At 55.2% G+C, this 20,363-nt stretch overlaps 1 protein-coding gene across 5 annotated transcripts in view; it reads right to left on the reverse strand.

The window, feature by feature from the left end:
* Positions 1 to 1,356: 1,356 nt before the first annotated feature.
* The window catches only part of PDPK1 (3-phosphoinositide dependent protein kinase 1), a 63,519-nt gene continuing 44,512 nt past the window's right edge, over positions 1,357 to 20,363 (reverse strand). For 4 of the 5 annotated variants that reach the window (XM_055409269.2, XM_088833079.1, XM_055409268.2 and 1 more), the window contains 8 exons: positions 18,586 to 18,661; positions 15,040 to 15,108; positions 14,712 to 14,808; positions 13,623 to 13,796; positions 11,913 to 12,130; positions 6,116 to 6,173; positions 5,123 to 5,275; positions 1,357 to 4,708 (listed from right to left, as the gene is read on the reverse strand). In XM_055409269.2, the coding sequence (XP_055265244.1) occupies positions 4,592 to 4,708; positions 5,123 to 5,275; positions 6,116 to 6,173; positions 11,913 to 12,130; positions 13,623 to 13,796; positions 14,712 to 14,808; positions 15,040 to 15,108; positions 18,586 to 18,661 (962 nt within the window). In that variant the 3' untranslated portion in view covers positions 1,357 to 4,591. Of the gene's footprint in view, positions 4,709 to 5,122; positions 5,276 to 6,115; positions 6,174 to 9,416; positions 11,175 to 11,912; positions 12,131 to 13,622; positions 13,797 to 14,711; positions 14,809 to 15,039; positions 15,109 to 18,585; positions 18,662 to 20,363 lie in introns of those variants that run through there. The other variant, XM_088833080.1, reaches the window with a different exon arrangement.

Consider the following 20,363-nt stretch of genomic DNA (forward strand, 5'->3'; position numbering starts at 1 on the left):
AGAAATGGGTCTGGGGGAAATTCAGGTATCCTTGGAGGCTTGCCCACCATGCTATCTGAGCTCAGATAAAACTGCCCTCTGCTGAACAGCTTCCTCCCCAGGCCAGATCTCCACAGGCAGCCTAGTTCACAACCCTGCAGTCTTGGGCCAGCAGCCTGCACCCCTCAGAGGCTCTGGGAGTGACTCCTGCCCTGAGTTAAGGCACTTGCCATGTAGTCTGCCTAAGAGGCAAGGGCCACACCCACTCGAGTCACCATCAGTTCATGCTAGGTTTGGGTATGACAGGAAACAACATGGGGAACCGCATATGGTGCCATCTCCAAGAACAGTGCCTTCACCATGCTCCCACAGCTGCTCAGCTGCTGCTCTGGTCTATGGACCAACCAGAGAGAGGTGATCAGAGGGAAGGGAGATCTAATTCTGCACAATCTGGCCACAACCTCTGACATCATCAAGTGGCACTGAGCATGGCACCCAGAAAAGTCTCTCATGCGTGTTTCACCTCAGAATTGACAGACCCCAAACTAAAGTGCAGAAATTAAGGATGAAGCCAAATTTGGGTGGTCTGGACTTAAAAGACAACTAGGCAACCTGCAACACTGGTGGGCAAGGAGAGGGGAGGAGAAATCCTTAAATCCTGTCAGCCAGGACAATCACACTCTACAATGAAAAAACCTGGCCAGCGTGCTCTATAATGAATTGCTAAGACCTAAGTCCTGTGATCTGAAGAACATGAGGGCAAGCACACTTCCCTTAAATCCAATTGTCTACATGGTTTCAAGTAGAGTCTTTGCTCTTTTGCTGATTCCAAATGGCCCAGTGTACTTTCTGAGTCTACAAACTTCATTACAAATTATCCACTAAGTATGTGGCAAGGTCAGTTCAACACTTTTTATCTCTGCTGACTGTGCAGATGCAAATTCAGTACCATTGTGGACACAAAGTACAAGATTCTGGAAGTGTCACCAAGCACTTGAAAGCCATAGCAGCAGGGGAGGGAAGGTAACATGCAAGCATAACCAGGTTTTCTCAATGAAAATAAGGAAACTGGCTTTTGGAAAAATATGTCACAAATGGCCTGCAGTAATGACATCACTTTAGGATTAAGGGGGGGGGCGGTGGAAAGAGCAATTTTACTCAAACATTCTTGGGAACACACAGCTTACCAGAAATTGATTTGTTCAGAACCTGCAGAACACAACTAAGGAAGTTCTGTACTGAAACTCTGAGCATCTACTCATCAGATCAAGACAGAGGAGAAGAGACACTGTTCTACCTTTAAAATGAACAAACTTTTTGCCCGCAAAACACCACTTCTAGGAATCTGAGCAGGGTGGGAGCGAGGGAGATTCAGAGTTCAAAATCAAAGATTTATGAGGCTATTAATCACAGCATTATTTAAATGGTGAAAAACCAGAAGCCACCTAAATGTTTTATAGCAGTGAAATGGTCAGATAAATTATAAAAATTATTAACCATTAAACTCTACAATCATTAAAAATATGGTTTTTGAATCACCGTTCAAACATGACACAACGTTAAGAAAAAATACCAAGTGGGAAAAGCTGGATGCAAAATGGTGTGCATTGTCATGTTCCCAGGTCAGTTACAAGAGCGAACACACGTGTGCAGGCAGGGTGGTGGGGGGGCAGGCTAGGCCTGTACACAGACTCGTGCAGCGGTCTTTCCTGGGTGCTGAGCCTCCTGCTTATTTTTTTCAGAAGACAAATGGTTTAAGAAAGTACAAAATCACCCTGAGCCCCATGCTAGCACCCTGTCCTCAGGGGTCTCCTGAAATTCCTTCAGGCCTGCACCACAAATGCCACAGACTGGCCCCACAAGGGGGCTGGGGAAGATGCAGTTCCCATCAGCCCTGGCCTGACCCCAAGAGTCATCTTTCCCAAGGCAAGTCTGTAACCAGCCTCCTGAGACGCAAGGTTCAGGATGGCAGGCCCGTGGTGCCCCTCTCGGGGTAGGGCTGCCCACTGCCCTGGTCAGGTCACACCTAGCTTCCTCACGCCCCTGGAGGGAGGCCAGGCGTTGCCAGCCAGCAGAGCCCTCGGCCCTCCTGCCCCTGCTCTGTGGCGAGGGGCCGGGCGGTGGGGGAGCACGCTGTCCAACAGGCACTGGCTTCGGCTCCGGCCCCCCCGGCCCCGGTCCTCTCAGTACAACTATAGGCTCCTGAGCTGTTCAACACAGGGCGTTCTCTTTCTCACCCAGGATCAGCCCACGTTTATATATATGTTTCCGGGTATGTCTGCGCGTGTAGGGAGACTGACATCCACCCACATCAACATCTTAGAACGCAAGGCACCTGCCTGCTAGGATGATGGCTCAAAGGATGAGGTGGATAAAACTAAAGATTACACGGGGAAGCACAGGCTAAGAAGAGAGTATCTAAAGGCCTTTAAAAGAAAAAACAAGGGAAGAGGCTTGTGAGTGAGCAGAGAAAGGTGGCTAACAAAGAAGGGCTCAGCTGTTGGCGGCTCAGGCCAGGGCAGTCCCTTCAGCTCTGCCAGCTGTGAGCTCAGCCTGAAGCCCTGGTCTCAGGCTCTGGAGGCTAAGATGCAGCTTGTTGGTTGAGCCCAGGAGGTAGTGGCGCTCTCGGGAGGGAAGAATGCAGTGGGAGCGCTGTCTCTCCCTGAGCGGCCCAGCCGAGCGTGCTTTTACAGTCAGGACTCAGCTCTATCACCCCCGCACCCAGACATTCAGGACAGACGCCGCAGGGAGCGGCTCCCCACCCTCCAACTGCGCACACAGACGCGGGCGCTGCAGCGAGGGGACATTTGAACAGGGTGTGCACCTGAAACCCAAGTCCTGATCCTGAAAGAAAGGCTCAAGACAGACTCGCTTTTTGGAAAGCAGGTGAACACAGGCAAGCCTTTTCCAAAGAAATGGGGCTCAGTCTACAGCTACATGCCCAGGGCAGTGCCTTATTTCTGGGCCGCCCCCTACCCCGGGCAGGCACCCCTGCGCCTTGGTATCCTACACACACGCACACACACCCGCTGGTGAACCCGGCTGCATCTCTGCGCCCCTCCAGTCCCCCCATCGGCCCCCACACAGTGGGATTCCCCACAGCCCAACCTCCTTCCGAGTTTAACAGCAGCTGTTGTGACATCACTAATACATGTTAAGACATCCTTCCCTCCATGTAGACCGTGGGTCACACACGGTGATAGGTGTGGCAGGACGTGAGGGCACAGACGTCGTCAGGGAACCTTTTCTGTGGGAGTTTATATCGGTGCCTTTGTGGAAGTCCAGAGGAAATGGCAGTTACCCCTCACCTGGTGACAGGACCACAGCGCCTGCTCCTCCTCCACTGGGACTGAGGGCTGCCCCCCGGGACACCCTGGGCAGGGCACGCCCCTACAGAGCAAGAGGAAATAGCCTGAAACTAGAGAGGAGCGGGCGGGCTCGGGTTCAAGTGTACTGTTCCTGCCCCCGTACAAGGGGAGTGACACCACTCTTCTCCAGGTGAAGCCCACGTGACGGGGACCAGATGACCCGACGACGTGAGAGGGCTTGGCAACGTTCCAAGTGGACACGTAAAAACGCTCTGCGCTAGACTTGAAGAAGGGGCACCTTTAGTAGGAAAAGGGTGTGTGGGGCGGCCTTGGTGTGATGGAGGACCGGCCCGTGTGCCAATGCCGGGCACCTCGCAGCCCTGACGTCAACCGGACATACTCCACCTTCCAACCAGACTCTCAGAAGGGCTGTTGGCTCTCACTCCTCCGAGAGGAGGCCACCAGGCCTGTCTGCCCCGCTGCCCCGGCCTCACATGGGGAGGGGGCCACAGAGCGCCATCTCCTGGGGCTCCCCCGGGGCAGTGCTCGGTCCCCAGACCCGGGGCAACACTGCTCCGTGGGGTGACACACTGGAGCACTCGCTTGGCACCCTCTGACACAGCAGCGGCTCCACATTTCGCCTGGACAACCTGTTCCACTTCTCAGCACCCGGAGCCTGCCCGGCCAACACAACGCAGGAGTGCTTGCAGACAGACAGCAAGGACCGCAGGAATCTCACAGCCTCGACCACTGGAGAAGCCAAGCACGGTTGTGGGGATCGGGCCAGACGCTGGGGACAAGAAGAAAGGGGCAAACGGACAAAAGCCAAGAACCCCCCTGCCCGCAGAGCTGGAGGCCCCCCCAGCAGGGGCCCACCTGGCTCCCTAGGGAAGAGTTGGTTCCCCAATGATCCAGGGGCAGGGAGAGCCCAGAGACACGCCTGCGCCCAGGGGTCACAGCAGGACGGGTGTGATGGGCCTGTGGTGGAGAGCTGGCGCTGCAAGTCTGTCCCCGAGTCAGGGCGGGAGCCAGGCGGACGTGCATGGCACTGGTCCCCACGGCGAGCAGAGCGTGGAGAGCTCCACACAGCACAGAGAGCAAGCAAAGCGACCCTGAATTCCTTTTCGTTATTGGTTTTGTTCTTTGTGTGGTTGGGTGTTTTTTTTCTTCTTTTCTTTTAAATAAAAAAGCTGCAAGGTTCCGCCGTCTGCGTCCCCCTTGAGATGGCCGGCAGGTGGTCTGGAAGCGTCCGGAGGCGGCAGGCTGTGCGGGGCATGGCCCCGCGGCGAGAGCGGGCCATGGCGTCACTGCACGGCGGCGTCCGGATGGCTCTGGTACCTGTGCCGCCACACCTCCTGGATCTTTCGGCACCACTTGTGCGCATTCCCGCTGGGGTCCATCAGGTAATATGTCCTGTTCGGCTGCAGAGAGAGACACACTGACTCTTCCGCTAAGGATCCCAGCACAACCGGCACCCACCCAGTAGTGAGAAACCGAACGAAAAAGGTGCCGGCTCCTGCGGCCACCACAAACACCTCCAGGAAGCCCAAGAGCAGGTGGATGTTTTCCTTCCACGTTTGTGCGGAGATTAAACGTGCAGGTGAGGACCTGCAGTTTCCTGGGGGTGAGGTCATCCTGAGACTGAGAACAAGCACGGGTGTCTCCTGACCCAACTCTGAGCTGAGCCGTGAATGTTGGGATCCCTGGTGCATGGGGAAGGGGGGACCATGACCCCTCACTCCACCTGCCCCGCTGGCCACAGCATTCGGCCGCTCCGGATAGAGGCACAGGGGCCCAAGTGCCTGTCAAGGGAAAGCCCATGGGGACAAACTCACCGTGTGCACAAAGAAGGTTTTAAAATTCTTGGCCTCTGGTCGAAGTTCTTGTGACCATGGAATTTCACCTTTCAAGACTTTGTTGACAGGATCCACGTAATACAAGTGTGGCCCTTCTGTGAGCAACAACTGTCGTCGCCGTGCAAATAAACCCTGGTGCAAATGACAGCAGGAAAGAAAGGACGCTGCTCGTTAAGGCTCAGAGTGGAGGCTGGGCGCTCCCGCTGCCGCCTCGGATGCTGGACTGTCAGGGCGCTCCAGCACGGGGACCACCACCAGCCCCTGCCCACTGGCCTGGAACAGGGGAAGGCACAGCTCCCCCGACCAGGACCAGGCTCCCGGGTCAGATGGAAGCGGCGGCACCACGCCTGCTGGTGCGAGCCAGATCCCGATGTCCAAGATGAGGCGTCCTACTCTGGCTGACGCTCGGGATGGGGCCGCAGCCTGGCCCCCAGCGCCTGCCCTCAGCACCCAGGCCCTGCCGCTTTCCAGGCCCTCTGCTCCATGTCGAGGCCGAGTCCTGAATGCTGACCCCCCGCCCGCCGCCTTCACAGAGGTTCTCGGGGCAGAGACGCCTGGGGTGGGGGAGCCTGAGCTGACAAGGGCCTGCAGCAGCGGAGAGAGAATGTGTGCAGAGTCTGATATTTTTAGACGCATTAATCCATTTAATTAATTCATTAAACAGAGTAAGATTTTCAAAAACAATCACGATAAAGTAATAAATGACTTGCTGGGATATAAACAGAGGCTCCTCAACCAGACAGAAACCTTGACCTCAGTGACCAACCCCAGCATTGGGCAGAAATCAGAACCCTGGCTCCCCAGCCAGCAAAAGAGGCGGAATTTCTGTCTGCCCAGCCTCCATGTGCTCTCAGAGGCCTCCCTGAGCGGCTGAGGCCGTCCTTAGCTCCGACATGCAGAGATGCTCTCTAAGAGGGAGGAACGGGAGGAAGACACGGATGCTCGGGAGGCGCCTCCGGACTCTTAACTCACCTTCCGCTTGTCTACTGGACCCATTTTTAGTATTAAATTATTTTCTACAAACTGGTGCCTATAAAAAGAAGAAAACAAGGATCAGACACTCATGTCAGAGTTAAAAAGTCTCCAAACTCCTCCCTCAGAACAAACTCCCCGACGGCACTGTGAACCCTGCCTCAATCAAGCCTCCCCCTTCAGAGACCCAAGCGCACTTCAGTGAGGGGAGCAAACTGCAGACACGCCTCAGCGCGCATGCCACACAGAACCGCGCCTTCCTGTGGGCTCGGGGCCACAGGCGCTGGCAGGACCCCAGCCTCGGCTCTCCTCAGCAGCGTCTGCTCGACAGCAGAAGGCACGGGCAGATGGCAGGAACACACGTGCTCGCCACTTGGAAGCAAAGCTGGGGTGAAAGAGAGACTGCTGTTCTCACATCACCGCACTAAGCTGGGACCCGACGTGGCACTCAGAAACCACTGTGCTCTTTAGATCACAAATCCCTCAAGAGCCAAGTTGGAAACTTGGTTTAAGAACATTTCATCTGGTGTTTCTATCATAGTAACAAAGCATTTGTATCCAAACATGGAAGGAATTTAGAAGAAAAACTCCCAAATACAGATTCTGACCTAAAACACATTAGTAACAAGTACCGTCCGCTTTGACTCCTGGGACCTTAGTGTCTGCAGGCTCTCTCTCTTGGTTAAAGCCAGCCGTTAGCGCTTTATGTTCTGTCTCACTTGACTGAAATTCTTGATCTATAGGTTCTACTGTAGAAGCAGTAACAGGCATAAGACACTTGTCACCTCACACAGTGATGATCTCACCACAGAAGTGAACAAACCACCCACCTTCCTGGCTCCTCCTGGGACTGGCACACATGAGAGCAGACAGCCTGGCTGGAGGGCCATGTTCTCCCGTGAGTTTAACTGGCTTCCAGGTCTGCCCCACCAAACCCACCAGACAACGCCCGCTCCACAGAGCCCACTAAACCAGGGCCCCCCCTCACGAAGGACCCAGACCCAGTTAAACTGACAGCACCATGTGGATTTTGAAAACAACTTAGAAGAACATTAACAATAACAAAAAGCGTTGTGACTTTTATGAGGAAAAGTGTGATGCTTCCTCTCAGAGGTACTTAAAAACCAAACAAAAACAAGACATGAAACAAAGAAAAAATCAAGGAGTTCGTGAGGAGATGTAATGAGGGTTTCCCGCAGGGTAGAAACACACAGATGAACCCACGGGGCCCAAGAGGAGCCCCTTCGACCAGCAGGTCCCACCATGTCAGAACCACACACTGATGACAGGCGGGAGATGATCAGATTATCTGATAATGGGGTGTGTGTGTGTCCCGAGTACAGTCTAGTCCCGGGGTGTGTATGTGTGTGTGTATCTGTGTCTGCATGTGTCTGTGTATCTGTGTGTGTCTCTGTGTGTATATCTGTGTCTGTGTGTGTATCTGTGTCTGTGTGTGTATCTGTGTCTGTGTGTGTGTGTCTGTGTCTCTGTGTATGTGTCTATGTGTACATCTGTGTCTGTGTGTGTGTCTGTGTGCCTGTTTATTTGTGTCTCTGTGTGTGTGCGTGTATCTGTGTCTGTGTGTATGTCTGTGTGTGTATCTGTGTCTGTGTGTCTGTGTGTATCTGTGTGTCTGTGTGTGTATCTGTGTCTGTGTGTATATCTGTATCTGTGTGTGTCTGTGTGTGTGTCTGTGTATTTGTGTCTGTGTGTGTGTGTCTGTGTATCTATCTGTGTCTGTGTCCCCCGAGTCTATCTGTGTCTAGTCCCAGGCTGGTCAAGGACCTCACCGCCAGGGCCCACAGTTAGCTGGGCAGCAGGGGCCAGGTCGCCTGGGAAGCCAGACAGGCAAGGACAGCAGCAGCCTCCGCGGCCTCGGTGGGGCCGGCATAAAGAGGTCAAACGGGAGGAGACCCAGAGAGCAGGGGATAGCGGGCAAGCTTTGGTGGGAGGGACCCTTCTCTACGTTGAAACAAGTCACCAAACAGAGTAACACACTCAACACAAGGGAACAAAAGGAACCTCTAACTACAGAAACAACCACAATTTACAGGGAAACAGGCTGGAGAAGGCCTTCCGCAAACGTAACCTGCAGCCAGCCAGCACCTGAGCTCCAGAGTGCACACAGAGCAGCATGAAAGGGGTGAAGCCTCGGGAGCAGCTGAGCCGGGACACAGGCCGGAAATTCTCCCCAAAGAAACGAAGCAGCCCCAGATCCTCCACGGCTCCAAACAAAGAAACCGAGCCCTACGCTCTGGCGTTCTCCCGGGGTGCACTGGGGTGCAGTGACCACGGGAGGGACTTGCTCAATACTGCAGGAATCCCGCTCCCAGGAATGTACCCTCAGGACGCAAAGACAGCAAAGGGAGTACGCATGCTCACAGCAGGAACAGTCACGTCCGGGAACCGGCAGACGCAGGGCTGGCCGTCTCCTATCACAAGGCCTCTGCCCACACGTTCCCTCCCGACTTCTCTGGAGAAAGGAGAACCATGGTGGGCAGGGCAGGAGCAGCCCAAGAGGGGCGCAGGCTGGATGCGGTGGCCACGGTGAGACAGCCCAGGAGCAGCGTGCAGAGCAGCTGGGCAGCAGCCACAGCTCGGCAGCCCACTCACTTGGCTGACCAACCAGTCAGCTACCCTGAAACGTGTAAGGACTAAGGAAGCATTTTCATCTTTCACTTCCGAAAGTCAATCCCCACTGTCCTGAGGGGAGTGCCCCAGGCCCCACCCGGCGCTGGCACCGCCCCTCTGGCAGGTGTGCAGACCCGAGTAAGAGACACACCTGACTCTCAGCACGTAGGCGGCGTGTGGCCGCGGCTTTAACGCAGCCTGCTGCCCCAGTCTCTGGCTTCCACTGCTCAGGTGCCAGCTGCCCACGTCACTTCACATGGGGGGACAGAGTTATCCTCCTTTCCTGATTCCAGAACCAGTTTCCTCCTCCTCACCTTCTCCCACCCCACCCAAACCCTGAGAAGGCCCACCTCAAGGCCACCAGCGAGCCCAGGTTGCCACAGGAGGGCTGTCAGCCGGCCACAGTCCTGAGGCGGCTCCACAGGCCCCACTGCGAGGCCCCCACATCAGGCTTCCAGGCAGGGAAGGGAGGGCCAGGCGGCCATGACCAGCTCGCTCCAAGTGCCCTCTCTGAAGCCTTCAGGGCATGAGGCCCCTTTATGCACTCAACTTCACGAAGACCCCAAAGAGCTCTCCTTCATTTGGGTTAGATGTACAGATACTTAAGTGTAAGAAATTAAAACAGATTTCAAACGTTTAGCTCATTAAAAGACGAAGTAAATCCATCCCATATTAATATAAATCATTTAATTTTAAAAATAACGTCTTTCAAAACAAAGATAATTAACAAGAAGCAGAACACTGCTATATGTTCTGCAAATTCCTCTAACATCCGGCTCCACAGAGAGCTGGGTTTTCCTATCTGTTTCTGCTTTCACTTTGCTGTGATGCAGTGTCCAGGCTGAAGCGCACGAAGACCTCAGAGGAGTACTTTAACAGCCTCTCAGGTATCTGTGGGCATTCTTCTTTGACACTACACCAGAAGTCTCCGAGTGTCGTTTCTTACAGGTTAGCTGCCACATGGAATCCAAATCCCCAGGAATGAATTGTTCATGCTCCGTGACATCAGAACCCACCCATCACCTTGCGCTGAGATTAGATCCTCCACCCTGACATGGTCTGACAGCACCCAACACTGGTCATCTGAAAAATACCGGTTCGCTGAGTTACGGAGATCTTCCGAATCCTGACCAATTTCATTCTATGATGTCAACAAATCAATCCACAAACATCACTACCTTTCTCCTCAAAAGTCTTTTAAGCACTGGGAAGATATCAAGCTCACAGTGACGGGTGCAGTTTCCCCAAATTCTAATTTTCACTTGAAGGTTGTGATTTTATCATTGGTGACAAACACTAGCAGTTGTTTCCCTGAAGTTACAGGCTCATTCCATTCATTTCCCAGAAGAACCCTGGTTGAACAGCTGAGTGAATAACCCCAACTGGCAGGCAGACCTTCCAGTGGAAACGGGCTTCCAGAAGCAGACCAGTTGTCCAGCTCCCAGCGAGGTCAGCAGGCAGAGCCCGTCGTGAGCAGCCTTGCCCCGGAGGCAGGGGCAGCAGGAGGCCTTCTGCAGGCCGCTCACCAGCTTCACAGCACACTCCCCAAACGCGTCCTTCCCAGCAGGCTGCTTGTCTTCCTCTGCCTGTGACCGGAGGCTAGAAGAGCCAGCTCTTCTCGCACTGCCTGGCCCCGCGGCCAGCAGGTCTGCCCATGACTGCTCTGGCACCATCACTACAAGGCAACACGTTTGTTCCAGAACAAATCATGACATTCAAAAGGGGTGCTCAACACAGACTGTCTCACACACTGCACTTCCTGCCAAGCACACAGGGAAAACGTAAAATAACACTTTCTTTGATGGCAAGCTGGGGCAAACACCAGACAAACGCCAGCAAAGTAGTGAGTGCAGTCCCACTGGAAGTCTGTCCACCTGGAGGGGATGAGAACCGCGTGGAGGGAGAGACGCCAACTCTCTCCCCATGTCAGCAGCCACATCTTCCATCCAGCGAGTCACGGACCATGCTCGTGGCCCCAGTGGCTGTCAGTGGGGCCAGTGGCCTGAGACTCTTCAGACTCCCAGCATGGCACCACACCTAACTCCTCGCTAAGGCGCTCCAGCGGCTCCATGATGTCTGGGTTGCAAAGAGCTCATCACGTGTCACTTACAACATTCCATTCCTTTATCTCTGAAATTCTGAGGGACTGGTCTCTAGATGCTGCTGCAACTTCTCGGGCACTGAAGCAGCCAAGATACTGCTCAAAGACACAACACGGCAAGGTGTTCAGACCCCACGGGCAGGGAAAGCAGCGTCTGTCTTGCTTCTGTTTCATACCGCTGTACCCAGTTTCTCTGGAGTGGATTCCTTCCTGCCATGATTCAGAGAACTCACAGTCTTCCTCTTGGCCCCGCAAAAGACTCCTCTCTGCCCGTGCAAAAGGTGAAACCATGAAAACGCTTGAAGACAACATCCAGGCAGAGAACCTCTTCTCAACAGGACCAAGATGGAAAGCAGAAAAGAAACACACCAACTGGTTTGACTTTGTAAGAATTTGCCACTTTCCCTCCCAAAAATATGATGCACAAATAGAATGAAAAAATAAACTGAAAAAGAATGCTTTCTCAAAATAAACAAGGAACAGTCTTCACATTCATGGCGCTGAAAAGTCAATTTTCAAAAGACGCAAAATATAAACCCAAAATAGTGTCAAAGGACACAAAAATACCTCAAAAAATAAAAACAAGTGGCCAACACACATGAAAGAGGTAGGCCCCGACCAGAATACAGGCGCCCGTTCACACAGCCCATTTCTAGAGCAGCTGGACGCTCAAGGGCAGGCAGGCCCTCGGGAAACAGAGGTTCTCGGGCGCTGTGGACACAAAGCACTGACGTCTTAAACAAGCACACACACCCCCACCACCTCAGGGTGCACCACGGAAGGAACAGACGAGGAGAGCCAGGTGCAGAGGGCGCCCAGGAGCAGCAGAGACTCCCGAACACTCCACCAGTGGGTGGAGGCAACTCATATCACAGTGAGTCCCAGGCCAACCACACTGCTGGCGTGCCTGGCCCGCTGAGCCCCAGGGGGGCCAACCCCACACAGCCCGCAGCGAGCGCTCCGAACACCGACTTCCAGTTCAAGGGTTGGGTCCTCATGCACAAAAGGCAGCTGTGTGTGCAGGGGCCGGGACCCGCGGCGCTGCTCACACCCGTGCATCCTTACCAAGGGTTTCCGCTGGCCTGTTTCTCCAATAACAACCTCTTCTCGTCTTCAGAAAACTGTAAGTCGAGTTCAAAGGAGTTCGTGTCCAGGTCGTGGATGTACTGCTCGATGTTGCTGCCCGCCCTCTGGGGCAGGCCCGCGTCCACGGCTGACAGGGAGTGCGAGGAGGAGGACGCGGACACCTGCATGCAGCCGAACTGACTCAAGAGATTGTCGTACTGCGGGGAGAGCAGGCAGTGAGTGTGGCGCCCGGCTCCCCTACACCCACAGGGTCCTGATCCCCCTGCCCTGGAGGGCACCCAGTGGCCCACACCCTGAAGATCGAGCCCCCGGGGAGACAAGCTGCAGACCAGGGGACCTGCGCGGAGTACCCTGACCAGTGTGGGCCACTCAGACTTCTCCTCACTACACAGCTGGCCACCAAGCCTCAGGCTGGGTCCAGCCTGCCCTGCTCCCCACTTCTAACAGCAACCTCAGAAGCTGTTCACCCCTGAGAAAGGGGCTTATCTTCAGTCCTGACCTACAGGAAGGGGAGAGCCGGGACCTGGGCCTGCTGACCTCCGTGTGTCCCATGCCGCCCTGCAGGGTCACGATTAAGATGGCAACACCAGAGCTCTCACCCTGGCAAACACGATGAGACAGCAGACAGAGGGCCCACACACAACACGCAGCAGTGTATACACACCCCGTGGAGCCAGGGTCCTTGGGCACTGAGATCAAAGACAATGACTCGTCGGAGCCCAGCCAGCAGAGTGTGGCCCTCTGTGGACCTCCCTGCCACAGACCCTGGGGACCCTGCCCATGCCAGCATCAGGGCTCAAGGGCCTGGTCGGCCACTAGGGCCAAGGAGGAAGTCCTCTGTGTGTGCAAAGGCCGCAGACAGCTGGAGCCAGTGAGATGGAGAAGCAGACAGAGAAGAGGGCACAGATGACTCCCCACGTCTGGCTCTCCTTGAGTCTGAGCATAAAGGATATTTTACGGCAAAAGAAAGGGGATGTGCAGCTTTAAACGGTAGGTGGAAGCCATGCATGAAGAGGCGCTCTTGATCTCCAGGAGGTGATGCCTGTTGTAATTTTAACTCAGCTGTGAGTGACTTTTAAGATAAACTCCAGAATTCCTATCAACTGAGGTGGAGCGCTATATATGACAACTGATTACAAGCCACAGTGACATAAATCACACCAGAAAAATGGACTGTGGCTGACAATAAAAACATCTGAAACTGCACGTAAACACAACCTTCCCCAGGAGAGTTAAGGAACCAAGTACACCAAGGACCTCCGCTGCCCACCCCTCAGGCCTGGAGTCGGGCGCTAAGAGCCGACGGCAACCAGTGTCCATCCTCAACACTACGTCCCCTGAAAGCTCAAAGCAGCAGTGCCCAGAACTCTCTGGGAAATAGAGGAAGCATTCCAGAATGTCTTCAGACACACAATTATAAAGACACCAGTCAAAACCCAAAGACAGAAGCCCACCAGGAGAACTGGTGCCCAGGCTCTGGTTCAATCCCTTTGGGCAAAAATTAACTAGAGGAAAGGAGAAAAGGACGCACGTGGTCCAGGGCTTGGCACTTTGTGCTCGGGGTGGACGGAAGCCTCTTGAGTCCCGGTGGGGACCTTGAGGCCAGTGCTCACTGCCCTCCACCAGTATCTCCACTGGCCCTTGCTCCGGCCACCGCCCCACCCCCGGGGACGCCCCAGCATGGCTCACGTTGCCATAGCAGTCCTCGTCATCTTCCGACATGGCTGGCAAGTAAGCCGTGAGCTTCGGGGGCGTCTGGAGATGCAGGTCCTCCCATGTGATGGACTCAAAGAATGGGTGGGCTTTCAGAGGGCCATACCCCTCCATTTCTTCACAGCCTAATCGCTTTGTGGCATCTAAAACCTGAAACAGAAGTCAAGACAAGTCAGCATTGGGTTTAAAACACAATTCTGACCAAAAAACACTCTTCTGAGTAGTTCTCAATTCTTGGGGTCTCTTGGAACTTGGAAGGACACGGAGGGCTGGGGACAACGGAGTCACCCTCAGGGATCCTTTCACTTTTCTGGAGTCTCCGCCCCTCCTCACACAAGTGAAAATGTATCACGACATTATAATTATGTTCATGAATAGCCACAAGTATCCTCTTAAAATCCTAAAACAAGAAAAAGAAGAGCTCACTGGCTTCAGTAAGAGAATGAAGAGTTCACGCAGACAGAGGGCTCCAAGGGACCTCGGCATCCAGCTGCCCCCAGTCCCATGGAGGACAGAGGCCTCCCCAACTGGGAACAGAGCAGGAGGTCCAGGCGGGCAGAGGCAGACGGACCCTTCTCGTCCAGATCAAGCGAAGGGAAGGTGTGGAGCCAACACACACCAGGGGAAAGGACACTGCAGTTTCCAGAACACACACAGACACTCCTTTCCTGGGCACACTGTCCCTGTGCTGGCGTCTGACACCTCGCGTACCTGACTCTAAGACGGACACCCACCAACGTCGCTCGGCGGAACTTACACCACCAGCCACGCAGCACAGCCAGTCCCAGCGCCCCGCAACCTAAAGTGCTGTGTGTGCTGACGCGCAACTGCAGAGTGCTAGAGTAACTTCCTGTCTCACTAAGGTCAGAAATCAGACACCCAGGAACTGAAAAGGCCTGAGGGGAAGAGACTGAAGACACGAATCTACCTACAACCATTATCTACTCTCCAACACCCTTTATTAAACATGGTGCCGCCAAGGAAAGCCCCTCAGACCACAAGATGAGAGGGACTCAGGGTGTGGCTACTGGATGAGCTCACCAGAAGAAAATGCAAAATATTTACCAGAAGTTTTTCCACAAGATCTCTTGCCTTAGGAAAGAATTTTTCAGGAAAGTCATACTCCAACTTAATGATCTTCTGAAATATAAGATACTCGTTTCTGTAAAACAAGAAAAGCCGTCATTCTGGGTGGGGGCACACAGACCCCAGCCCATCCCAGGACAGAGCCGCACCCCTCCGGGCCCAGCCGGCTCCCTCTCCCGCAGAAAGCTGCCACGGTCACTAAAGAGCCGTCAGGATGGGCCCCCACTCCCCACCCCAGGACCACCCTCTCCCCTTCCTCATCAGGCTGCTGTGAAGGGTCGGCCAGAGCCAGGCGGGGGTCTCTTACCCGGCTCGGAACGGAGGCAGTCCTGCCACAAGCTGGTAAATGATGCATCCAAGTGCCCAAAGGTCTGAACTTTACAGGAAAAAACACAGAAGAGTGACATTTGTAACACTTCAGGGGCCAGCACAGCTCATGTCCCTCCGTCTGTTCACACCACCCGATTTAGCTTCTCACCCCTTCCCCTCCTTTAAAAGCAGGTCAATGTGCAGTGGAGACCTCACCTGCTCTGGGCTCCCCTTGAGGGGGCCTCCCTGCTGGGCCAGGACCAGAGTGTCCCGCATTTACCACAGGTGCCGCTGGGCCAGGCCAGGTGCCTCCCTCGGGGGCAACCAGCGCCCCGACAGGCCTGGCCCGACCCTGACCAGGGAGCAGTGGTCATTCCTGAGAGCAGTAGCCACTGGCAGAAAAGGCCCTCCTCCAGTGCCAGGGAGGGCACAGGCTCAGAATCCCTCCTCATCACTGTCGTCCTGAGGACACGGACGCTGTTTGCGTGTCAGGCTGTGCACGGAGCACTTCTCTTGCACTGCCTGGACTCAGCCCGCCCCTCGTGAACATTTCAACCACACACTCTGAAAGACACCCCAAGGCTCTGAGCTTCCATAACCAGCTGCAGGAAGCCTGGAGGGGCTGCCCTGCTCCCACCCACGCCCTCCCCCGTGGGCATCACAGAGTCCTCGCTGAGAACTACTTTGCATGCTTTATTTCCTCTGTAAGTTCTGCATTCTATTCCCAGCTCAGCCCTAGGAAAACACCAAGAGGCAACTCGCCCTGCAGGGCCAGCTGCCGCCCTGCAAGCCCTAAAGTATGAGGCTCATGGGGTGCTGGACACAGGCAGCTCCTGGAAGAGGCCACACCAGGTATTCTGAAGACGAGCTCATAGGTCATGGGCAAGACAACGGGCTGGTTACAGAGCTGGGGGCCTGAGTGGAGGCTCTGTCCTCGGACCCGTATCACCAGCATGGCAGGCAGATGGAGGACTTGATGTGAGTTAAAAATGCCACAGATCAGAAATCTGAATCACAACACACAAGTGGGGTGAAGGCATGTTAAAAACAAACGTGCATTCTCAATAACTAGTTCTTAACGCTTGGCATTCTCTGCTGTGTGGTGGAGTTAACAGTGGGAGCTACACAAGACAAACGCTGACAGAAAAGCATCGGCCTTGTGCTGTGACAGTGTCCAGAAAGGGGGAGCGGACTGTGTGCATGTTGGGGGGCTACCTGCTGTCCCGGGTCATCTCCAGGGAGCAGGACTGCTAGCAGAACCAGCTACGGGCTAACCTTCCACAAGCGTCTTATCGTTTTCTGTTTTTTAATACGATGAAAACTAAAAGGGGAAGCCAGTGAACATTTCTGGAAAGCAGTAGGCACCAGTGATTTTTTTAAATGCTCAGTTAAACCAAATCATTCTATTCTTGAAACTCAAAGCAGACCACGGGGCAGCGCGGAGCCTGGCCGCTAAGGCAGGAGCCTGTCTTTCCCCACACAGGCTATGCACGCGCAGGAGGCGCGTCAGGCCATGCCAGTCGAGCGAAGATGGATAAGCTACACCGAGGTCACAGGTGAGGAGACCACACAACTCTTAAGAGATTTTTGCCAATGCTGTGAGTGACATGGGAGATGTCCATCAGCTAATCGCAGGGCGTGTGATTCAAAACTGGTGATTCATTCAGTGTGATTCCAGCTGTATAAAAACTACGTAAACACGCATACAACACACGGAAAAAAGGAGCTGGAAGGATGGACACCCAAACCACTGTCTGCGACTGCACGTGGGCTGGAGACTGAGTGCTTTTCCTTTTTGTTTTGACTGCTTGCCTTAAGGGATCTCAGTTCCCCGACCAGGGACTGAAACAGGGCCGCAGCAGCGGAAGTGCTGAATCCTAACCACTAGACCACCAGGGAACTCCCTATTAATTGCTTTTAGTCTTCATATTTTCTAATATTTTCTACCTTTATAATGAAAAAGTATCATTTTAAAAATCAGAAAAAAACAATCTGAACTATTTTCAAGCATCGCATGCCTTTAAGAATTAGAAGGACGAAGGCACCCAGGGGCACGTCCCTCACGGTCCTGGTGCACCCCCTGCCCCACAGCCAGCCAGTCGGCCACGCCCTGTGCGTCCTTCGAGAGGTTTAAACGCACAGACGAGTGACCCTGTGCCCTCCGTTCCCTCAGCAGAGCCTGGAGACCTTCCTCTATCAGCACGGAGAGGTTCCTCTTTCTGAAAGTGACTCCAACAGAGGAAAAGCCGATTCTCGGCCAGCAGGGACACACTGGAGAGTCTTGCTGAGCGCGCCTGAAGGAGGGCTCCTCAGCAGGGCCCTCGGGGAGTCTGGGACCCACCGTCCTCGCTGGGGCCTTCACACTGCGGGACGCTGGGCAGTACCCCCGGCTCCACCCAGTGCTTCCCCCCGTGAAGTGTGACATCAGAACTGTCTAGACCAGAAGTCCCCTGGTGGGAGAACTGCCCCATGGGGAAGCCCTGACCCACAATAGCGTCTGGCCACAGGAAGAGATCCAAGTCTGTTGATTCAGTAAAACAAAACAAAAAACAAACAAAAAAAGAGCCCAGCAACTGCTAAGATGGGCAAGTTTTCCTAACATCTTTCTACGCATCATGTCTGTGCCCTGTGGATCCATCCACTCCCTAAGAGTTTCTGAAAAGCTTTCAGGCTCAGAAACAGCTGCTGTGCCCAGAACCATCCTCACCTCTGCTGTCTCTGGCAGGGGCTTGTCACACCAGGAAGGCAGCTGTGCAGCCTACATGTGCAGACACTGGCCGTGTGGGCCCTGGTCAGCTCCGATGGCGCCAGTGGGCCAAGGGCCTGGCCCAGGGCAGGAAGAGCTGAAAAGGCCTCACCACAGAACCTGTCCCCGAACCCTGACGGCCCACTTCTACCGCCGTCTCTCTATCCTCGCCTGCCTCACACCTGCTCCAGACAGCCCCCCAGGTGCCCCCAGCCCCAGGTCATCGGTGCACCTGCTTTACCTCCACTGCCCACTGCCCGTCGCTAACCCTCTCCACGCTCCGGACCTCTCTGGGAACAACATACCAGCCCCTGCACTTATTTCCACAACTGAGGCCTCTGCCTGGGTCCTCCAGTCTGTGGCCATCAATGGGCCTGCCTCCTGGAGGGCCGGCTGGGCCCGCCCTGCACTCCATAGAGCGTGGCACACTCAGCAGCTGACCTGAGCAGAGGTGGTGCCAAGGCTCCCCAAACTCCAGGCATGGCAGGGAGCCTCGGGTCAGTCAGATAGACCTGCTGGCCATGCTGTTCCCCGCTGCACAGCCAGCAGTTCCTACAGGAGCAAGACCAAATCTCAGGGCATAAACACAACCACTGCCCGGGAAGGATGAGCAGCGACAATAACGCTAACACGCAGGTTATCAAGACACTGGCTAAAAGGCAAAAGGCTAACTTCTTCCAAAGGAGGCTCGGCTAGGTAAAGGCCATGAAAGGCATTCTCTTAACTATTGATTTCACCTGAAAGAAGTACCAGCACTTTAGAGGAGAGAGAAGCATGGGTCAGAGGAAAGCAGGTTACCTCTTACAGGCCGATTTCTCTGTGAGCAGCTCTGGAGAGACATACTGGGCTGTTCCCACAAACGAGTTGGCCCTGGCTGATGAGAAGAGGGGAGAGGAGACGGTCATGCTGAGACAGCGCTTCCACCGCAGATGCTGCCGTCGGCGTTCACCTCTCAGGACGCCGCGGTCACCCGCCATTCGCCTGTACCCTCCCAAGAGCGGGACTTGCTGGGGACCCCCTGCACCCCCTTTTGGAGCCCGCCCCCACCCCGAGGCTCCCAGGTAGCCCTGACTCCAGGGCAGCCCTCTGGCCCGCCCTCCTCCCGCCCACACCCCCCAAGTGGCCCTCGTCCAGCATGCTGTCAGCTGGGAGCACCTTGCGGATGGGCTCCCGTCTGCTCACTGCTGGAGCTAGGGCACATAAACCAGCCCTGCACACACACAGCGTGTGGCCAGGACCAGACCCCCCCGCAGGGAGACCCTCTCCTCATAACAACAGCTCACGGAACCAATGGTCAGAAAGGGAGTAAGACTCGGGCGGCCTGGCCCCCTTGAAACATTCTGTCCCTGCTAGTCTTGGACTGTGCGGGCAAGGCTCTCCAAGGTCAACTGAAGCCCTGCAGGGTCTGGAGCTGGACCCATCCATCATGGCTGTGAGGAGGCGAGACGCCACATCACTCCAGGAGATCCCAGGTCTCCTCCCCAGCTGGCAGCCCTGACAGAGCTGCACTGTGGGCACGGCCAGTCCGTGTGTCCCCTGCTCCCGGAGGCATCCCCATGATGGGGACAGAACAGCTGCTCTTGGCCTTGCCCACAGCCAGAGGACGCGGGGCCGGGGATTTCCGTTAGCACCCCGCTGTCAAGTACTGTTACCCCACTGGTGGGTCCCAAGGGACACCCACGGCACTGGCCCCTCAGACATGTCCCTGCAGGGCAACACAGAGCACCACGCCTGGCTCAACACCGCGGGCTCCAGACACACAGGCCCTTTCACCTGGCCTGACCCTCTGCGGTCAAGCTGACTTTTCCTTCACCATCTTTAATAACCTGGGCTAGAAACTACTGGTCTCTCTGTTCACCTTTTCCTGAGCTGACCTGGGAAGTGTGCCAGGTGCAACATTACATACCAACCCCTGAGAGAGCTCTGGCCCTGCAGGCTCACCTGAAGTCAGACGACACTAAGAATAGGAACAGCCCCGTGTGAGGGGCCCGCCTGCTGGCCCCCTGCCTCAGCTGTGGACAACTGGCTCCCGGACAGAGGGGTGGGAAGCGGCTATCATCACCAAGCGGGCAGAAGCCAGAGGTGCACCTAAGTACGCTGGCGGGGTACCAGACAGCCCCTCACCAGGACCTCTCCAAACCCACAGGCCCAGGGGCTGAAACAGTGCTCTCTTAGGCACGAGCTCCAGCCCCACACACCGCAGGGCAGCCAGCCCGGTGCGGACTGCTCTTGAGCGAGGGAGGCAGGGTGGCTCAGAGCACCTTCTCGTCTATCCTTCTCGAAGCCCACCACCCGCCTACCCAGAGCTCCGGTCCGGGGGCCACACTGCGCCTCCCGCACAGGCTGAAGGCTCTGTCCTGGGCGCCTCGGCTCGGGCCCGCCTCCAACAGCCTGATGGGGGGGCGGCTGCCTGCAGTAAACCTGCCATACCCGTGCTATGTCTGCCCACAGCTGGAGTCTTCACCACACACAGGTACAAATAGCCTAACACCAGAATGGAAAGGCAAAAACCCCCAGGGCCCATGGCCACACCACTTCTGCTTGCAATGGTCTGCTGCCCACTGGCCACAGTGGCT

Source organism: Moschus berezovskii, chromosome 27, assembly GCF_049115385.1.
Source record: "Moschus berezovskii isolate FMDL1 chromosome 27, NW_MosBer_1.0, whole genome shotgun sequence".
NCBI classification, from domain to species: domain Eukaryota; kingdom Metazoa; phylum Chordata; class Mammalia; order Artiodactyla; family Moschidae; genus Moschus; species Moschus berezovskii.